At 37.0% G+C, this 7,530-nt stretch overlaps 1 protein-coding gene across 1 annotated transcript; it reads left to right on the top strand.

Annotated features, from left to right (window-relative positions):
* Positions 1–910: 910 nt before the first annotated feature.
* Positions 911–1,843, top strand: LOC133059296 (olfactory receptor 2J3-like). The gene has a single exon (XM_061146285.1). The coding sequence runs from the start codon at positions 911–913 to the stop codon at positions 1,841–1,843; it is 933 nt and encodes a 310-aa protein (XP_061002268.1).
* Positions 1,844–7,530: the final 5,687 nt, after the last annotated feature.

The raw sequence follows: 7,530 nt of genomic DNA, 5'->3' as shown, positions 1-7,530 counted from the left end.
GAACAACTTGTATTCTCATTTATGTTTGGAAGTATTTTATCACCAAATTTCCCAATCTACTTCATTTTTCAATTAATCCAGACTATTAACTGTTTTATTGTTGTTGTTTGTTGTTTCCATAAAGGCCACTTGGATAAGTGGCTTTACACCTCAGCATTTCATTTCTTCTTTACCTTCTGGGTTTCCTTGTGTGGACATTGCTCTGTGGAGCACTTCTGTGGTTTCAGCACTTCTGCGATGATCGTGTGTTGATACCTGTGCAGTGAACTTCAGCTAAACTCATTATTATGAATATTGATAAGTTGGTGTGTGCTCTTGCATGCATGTGTCTTTGTTTATATTTACATTTACATGTTATTTGTATCTGGAAATAAGCTGACAGCATAAATAAACAAGTATGAATGTTTTATTTTGTCTGTAAACATATCAATTGAAGTTTACTTTTTTAAATCCAATATTAGTACTTTAAAGTTACTGCTGAATTGTTTTTATCTCATGATAAATTCTCACCTTTATGCAAGATTGTCAAGACTGCAGATATTTCTTCTATGTAACCATGAAATCAGAAATAACCTGAAAATGAGGAAAAGGGGAGTAGAGGTTTTTTTCCCCCTAAGAAAAGAGACTTTTTAAAATGAAAATTTTCTTAGCTATGAAAAGTCTTTAATCTTCACTTATCCAAATGCTAACATACATAAAAAATAACTAATTCAGATGAGAAGCTATTGATAGTATCTACAACAGGACAAATGTCTGAATGAAACATAAAAACAAAACTATAAAAATACTATTGTTATAATGGCAGTATCTGGAAATGTATTTTCTCCCTCGATCAGTTTGCAAGGGTTTGACAATGAGGGGGCAGACCCTCAGTTTATATGATTCTTCAGGTATTGAAAGAAAAAGAAAGATGAAGGAAAATAATGCAAGTTCTGGTTACTTTGTTCTACTGGGTTTTTCTAACTGGCCTCATCTTGAGTTAGTTCTCTTTGTGGTTATCTTGATGTTCTACATGATGACACTGATAGGTAACCTGTTCATCATTTTCTTGTCATATCTGGATTCCCATCTCCACACTCCTATGTACTTCTTCCTCTCAAACCTCTCTTTTCTAGATCTCTGCTACACCACGAGTTCCATCCCCCAGTTGCTGATCAACCTCTGGGGGCCAGAGAAAACCATCTCTTATGCTGGTTGTATGATTCAACTTTATTTTGTCCTTGCACTGGGAACTGCTGAATGTGTGCTGTTGGTGGTGATGTCCTATGACCGTTATGTAGCTGTGTGTAGACCCTTGCATTACACTGTCCTCATGCACCCTCGTTTCTGCCATCTGTTGGCTGTGGCTTCTTGGGTAAGTGGCTTTACCACCTCAGCACTTCATTCCTCATTTACCTTCTGGGTACCCCTGTGTGGACATCGCCAAGTGGACCATTTCTTTTGTGAAGTTCCAGCATTGCTTCGACTGTCATGTGTTGATACTCGTACTAATGAGCTGACCCTTATGGTCATGAGCTCCATTTTTGTGATTATACCACTTATTCTCATTCTCAGCTCCTATGGTGCCATTGCTCAGACTGCGCTGAGGATGCAGTCAACAACGGGACTTCAGAAAGTCTTTGGGACATGTGGAGCCCATCTTATGGTTGTATCCCTCTTTTTCATTCCAATCATGTGCATATATCTACAGCCACCATCAGGAAATTCTCAAGATCAAGGCAAGTTCATTGCCCTCTTTTATACTGTTGTCACACCTAGCCTCAACCCTCTAATCTACACTCTCAGAAACAAAGATGTAAAAGGGGCAGTTAAAAGATTAATGGGCTGGGGTAGGGAGGTGTGAGAGATCACCTGTCCAGCAACTTTTTTCAGAGAGTCTTATCTCTCTCGGAGGTTTCCTCTGCTCCCTTGAGACCTGACGGTATTTTTGGTCTACAACCCACGAAGCATAGAAGAAAAGTTCTGCCCCCAAATTTGTTGTTCTTTTTATTTGTTCATTCTAAAATATTTTCTAAAGATAACCTTTTTGATTTGTACAACTTTAATCTTTAATTATTCTATGTTTAGTGTTCCCAGAAATTAGGGGCCTGGTTTTAAAATTAATATACTAATTTATGGAGCAAACTTTAGTATCTACAGAAAGAGAGAGTCAATATAGCAAAGATTAGGCTAATAGAGTTTTTGATCATTGACAGTCATTACATTTACATAAATGGTAAAGATTCTTTGGCTGAAATACACTTTATTCAAGATACTAAATTATTTGAGCATTTTGTCTTATGGATCTATATATACACTTGTTGCATTGAAAGATATATAGAATTACCTATTCAGATGATTCATTCATTCATCCATTCCTTTACTCATACTCATTGACTCTCTCCAGAGTATTTGTCTTCCCCTCTCTTCACCCTCTTTATCTTTCACTAAACATGATTATGACTATAGGGTACAGAGTCATGTCTTTAAATCCACCTCTCAACCAAGGCTTATTGGGTAATAGAATTTTTCCTAAATAACTGGGGCCACATAATGGATCATTTCACATATCACACAAACTTTGCCAAGTGTGAAAACATTTACTTTTCCTGCCTCCATGGAAAACTTAACATTTGGCATTCCACATGTAGCATTCCAGTCTTTCAACATATAAATGGTTCTCCTTTTTAAGGCTTATTGAAGTATAATTTACATATAATAAAATTCATCCATTTAAAATGTACAGTTAAATGAGTTTTGACAATGTGTAATTGTATAAATATCACCACAATCAAGATATAGTACATTTCTATCACTCTCCAAGGAATGCTGTCCTTTTGCTGTCAGTTCTTTTACCCGTGCCTGAAGCAACCATTGATTTTGTCATAATAGTTTTGCCTCTTTCATTTCTTCTTTAGAATTTCATAAAAATGTAATCATACAGTGTATAATCTTTGAGTTTGGCTTCTTTCACTTAGCATGATCGTTTTGAAATTTAGACATGCATCAATGGCTCCCCCCTTTTACTTGCTGATTAGAATTCCATTGTATGAATATGGCACAATGTATCCATTTATCTGATAATGAGTTTTTGAAAGTATTTACTTTTTTGGTTATTATGAATAAAGCTCTTTTAAAGATTGGTATACAAGTGTTTGTGTGGGTAAGTGTTTTCCCTAAATTTAGGTAAACACCTAACAGTGGGATTGATGAATCATAAAGTAAGTATATGTTTACCTTTATTAGAAATTGTCAAAATGTTTTCAAAGTAGCTATACCATTTTCATTCCAAAAAACAGTGTATGAGAGTTACAATTACCCCACATTTTCTATAACACCTGGTATTGTGAATCTTTATACTTTTCGCCTTTCCAGTGGGTTTATAGTTATATCTCATTGTGATTTTAATTTCCATTTACTTAAGGGCTATGATGTTGACCATCTTTTCATGTACCTCCTATATCTTATTTTGTGATGTTTATGTTAAAATATTCTATCCATTTTTATTGGGTCATTTATCTTTTTATTACTGAGTTCTAAGTATTACTTATGCACTCTTAACTTAAGTCCTATGTCAGATAAATGTTTTGTAAGATATCCTTCCAGTCTGTGGTGTGCTTTTTATTTTCTAATACTGTCTTCCAAAGAGCAAGTTTTTTTTTTCTTTTTTTATTAGTTGGAGGCTAATTACTTCACAACATTTCAGTGGGTTTTGTCATACATTGACATGAATCAGCCATGGAGTTACATGTATTCTCCATCCCAATCCCCCCTCCCACCTCCCTCTCCACCCGATTCCTCTGGGTCTTCCTGGAGCACCAGGCCCAAGCACTTGTCTCATGCATCCCACTTGGGCTGGTGATCTGTTTCACTATAGATAATATACATGCTGTTCTTTTGAAACATCCCACCCTCACCTTCTCCCACAGAGTTCGAAAGTCTGTTCTGTACATCTGTGTCTCTTTTTCTGCTTTGCATATAGGGTTATCATTACCATCTTTCTAAATTCCATATATATGTGTTAGTATGCTGTAATGATCTTTATCTTTCTGGCTTACTTCACTCTGTATAATGGGCTCCAGTTTCATCCATCTCATTAGGACTGATTCAAATGAATTCTTTTTAACAGCTGAGTAATATTCCATGGTGTATATGTACCACAGCTTCCTTATCCATTCGTCTGTTGATGGGCATCTAGGTTGCTTCCATGTCCTGGCTATTATAAACAGTGCTGCGATGAACATTGGGGTGCACGTGTCTCTTTCAGATCTGGTTTCCTCAGTGTGTATGCCCAGAAGTGGGATTGCTGGGTCATATGGCAGTTCTATTTCCAGGTTTTTAAGAAATCTCCACACTGTTCTCCATAGTGGCTGTACTAGTTTGCATTCCCACCAACAGTGTAAGAGGGTTCCCTTTTCTCCACACCCTCTCCAGCATTTATTGCTTGTAGACTTTTGGATAGCAGCCATCCTGACTGGCGTGTAATGGTACCTCATTGTGGTTTTGATTTGCATTTCTCTGATAATGAGTGATGTGGAGCATCTTTTCATGTGTTTGTGAGCCATCTGTATGTCTTCTTTGGAGAAATGTCTGTTTAGTTCTTTGGCCCATTTTTTGATTGGGTCATTTATTTTTCTGGAATTGAGCTTCAGGAGTTGCTTGTATATTTTTGAGATTAATCCTTTGTCTGTTTCTTCATTTGCTATTATTTTCTCCCAATCTGAGGGCTGTCTTTTCACCTAACTTATAGTTTCCTTTGTTGTGCAAAAGCTCCAAAGAGCAAGTTTTAAACTTTAATGAAATACATGTTTCTACAAAAAAGCATGCCAGCATTTTGATTGTGATTGCATTGAATTTATGGACCAATTTGGGAAGAACTGACATCTTGGCAACATTGAGTCTTCTGCTTCAGGAACACAGTATATATCTCCATTTATTTACATCTTTTAAATTTCTCTCAGAAGCATTTGAAGTTTTTATTATATTGATATTGTGTATATTTGGTAAAAATTCATCCATAACTATTTAATGTTTTGAATGCAATTGTAAATGGCATAGAAATACAATTGAGTTTTCATATATTGACCTCGTATCCTGTGACTGTGCTAACTGCATATTTTATTTCTGGAAGAATTTTAATAATTTTTAGAAAATAAATGCAAACTGTTTATTTTTCAAAAGGGATTGTGGACAATCTATTTACCATTCACTTAAGACCAGCACTTTGGTCTAAAGGCTGCCAAAAGTTCACTTAAGACTATCTAGGAAGTTACTTTTTTTGGTTACTTTTTTTTTTTTTAGTTGGAGGCCAATCACTTCACAACATTTCAGTGGGTTTTGTCATACATTGATATGAATCAGCCATGGATTTACACGTATTCCCCATCCCGATCCCTGCTCCCACCTCCCTCTCCAGCCGATTCCTCTGGGTCTTCCCAGTGCACCAGGCTGGAGCACTTGTCTCATGCATCCCACCTGGGTGGGAATGCAAACTAGTACAGCCGCTATGGAAAACAGTGTGGAGATTTCTTAAAAAACTGGAAATAGAACTGCCATATGACCCAGCAATGCCACTTCTGGGCATACACACTGAGGAAACCAGATCTGAAAGAGACACGTGCACCCCAATGTTCATCGCAGCACTGTTTTGGTTACTTTTTTATGGCTGTCTGTAAATTATCCCCAATGGAAGACAGATTTTTAAACCACATTGCCAACTGAAAATAACCTAAAATCTTGCTCAGTGACATATTTCAGTAATCAAGGAATGCAATAAATTGACTTCAGACTGTACTACAAAGCTACAGTCATCAAGACAGTATGGTACTGGCACAAAGACAGAAATAAAGATCAATGGAACAAAACAGAAAGTCCAGAGATAAATTGATGCTTTTGAACTGTGGTGTTGGAGAGGACTCTTGAGAGTCCCTTGGACTGCAAGGAGATCCAACCAGTCCATCCTAAAGGAAACTTAGAGGAAAACATAGGCAGATACTCTCTGTCATAAATCACAGCAGGATCCTCTATGACCCACCTCCCAGAGTAATGGAGATAAAAACAAATATAAAGAAGTGGGACCTAATTAAAGCTAAAAGCTTTTGCACAATGAAGGAAAGTATAAGCAAAGTGAAAAGACTGGCTTCAGAATGGGAGAAAATAATAGCAAATGAAACAACTGACAAAGAATTAATCTCAAAAATATACAAGCAGCTCTTGCAGCTCAATACCAGAAAAATGAACAACTCATCAAAAAGTGGGCAGAAGAATTAAACAGACATTTCTCCAAAGAAGACATACAGATGGCTAACAAACACATGAAAAGATGCTCAACATCACTCATTATTAGAGAAATGCAAATCGAAACCACAAGGAGGTATCATCTCATGCCAGTCAGAATGACTGTCATCAAAATGTCTACAAACAATAAATTCTGGAGAGGATGTGGAAAAAAGAGAACCCTCTTACTCTGTTGGTGGGAATGCAAACTTGTACAACCACCATGGAGAACAGTGTGGAGATTCCTTGAAAAATTGGAAATAGAACTGCCATATGACTGAGCAATCCCACTTCTGGCATACACACTGAGGAAACCAGAATTGAAAGAGAGACATGTACCCCAATGTTCATTGCAGCACTGTTTATAATAGCCAGGACATGGAAGCAACCTAATGTCCATTGGCAGAAGAACAGATAAGGAGGTTGTGTTACATATACACATGGATTATTACTCAGCTATAAAAAGGAACACATTTCAGTCAGTTCTAATGAGGTGGATGGAACTGGAGCCTATTAAATAGGGTGAAATAAGTCAGAGAGAGAAACACAAATACTGTATATTAATGCATACATACCCACTCCAGTATCCCTGCCTGGAAAACTCCATGGATAGAGGAACTTGGTAGGCTACAGTCTACGGAGTCACAAAGAATCAGACATGATTGAGCAACTAACATGGAATTTAGAATGATGGTAAAATAGATGCAGAGGAGTAAAATAGACACAGATGTAAAGAACAGACTTTTGGACCCTGTGGGAGGAGGCGAGGGTGGGATGATTTGAGTGAATAGTATTGAAACATGTATATTATCATATGTAAAATAGATGACCAGTGCAAGTTTGATGCACAAGGCACCCAGAGTTGGTGATCTGGGACAACCCAGAGGGATGGGTTGGGGAGGGAGACAGGAAGTGGGGTTCAGGATGGGGGGAAACATGTGTACCCATGGCTGATTCATGTTGGTGTATAGCAAAAACCATCACAATATTGTAAAGTAATTATCCTCCAATTGAAATAAGTAAATTAATTTTAAAAATTGAGTTTCTGTTGTGGCAATTTAAACATGATCCAGCCTCAGTATTGATAGTGTTGGGAAGTTACATCCCTCATTTGAATGCTGTCTGAGTCTGAGAGTCAGTACCTTCAGTTTACTTTTCTGTCTACATTATCTTTTTGACTTAGTTTCAATGTTTCAGTGAGTTCATTTCTGAAAAGTCTTGTTTTTAGTGCAGGGAGTAAAGCTTTCACCAAGTCTGAAAATGTAAAGAGAATTT

Source organism: Dama dama, chromosome 7, assembly GCF_033118175.1.
Source record: "Dama dama isolate Ldn47 chromosome 7, ASM3311817v1, whole genome shotgun sequence".
NCBI classification, from domain to species: Eukaryota; Metazoa; Chordata; class Mammalia; order Artiodactyla; family Cervidae; genus Dama; species Dama dama.
The sequence above is the reverse complement of the archived record's forward strand: the minus strand, read 5'-3'. Positions and strand labels throughout refer to the sequence as shown.

Coding starts and splice junctions, on each gene's coding strand:
- LOC133059296 (XM_061146285.1), top strand. CDS start 911: ATGAAGGAAAATAATGCAAGTTCTGGTTACTTTGTTCTACTGGGTTTT.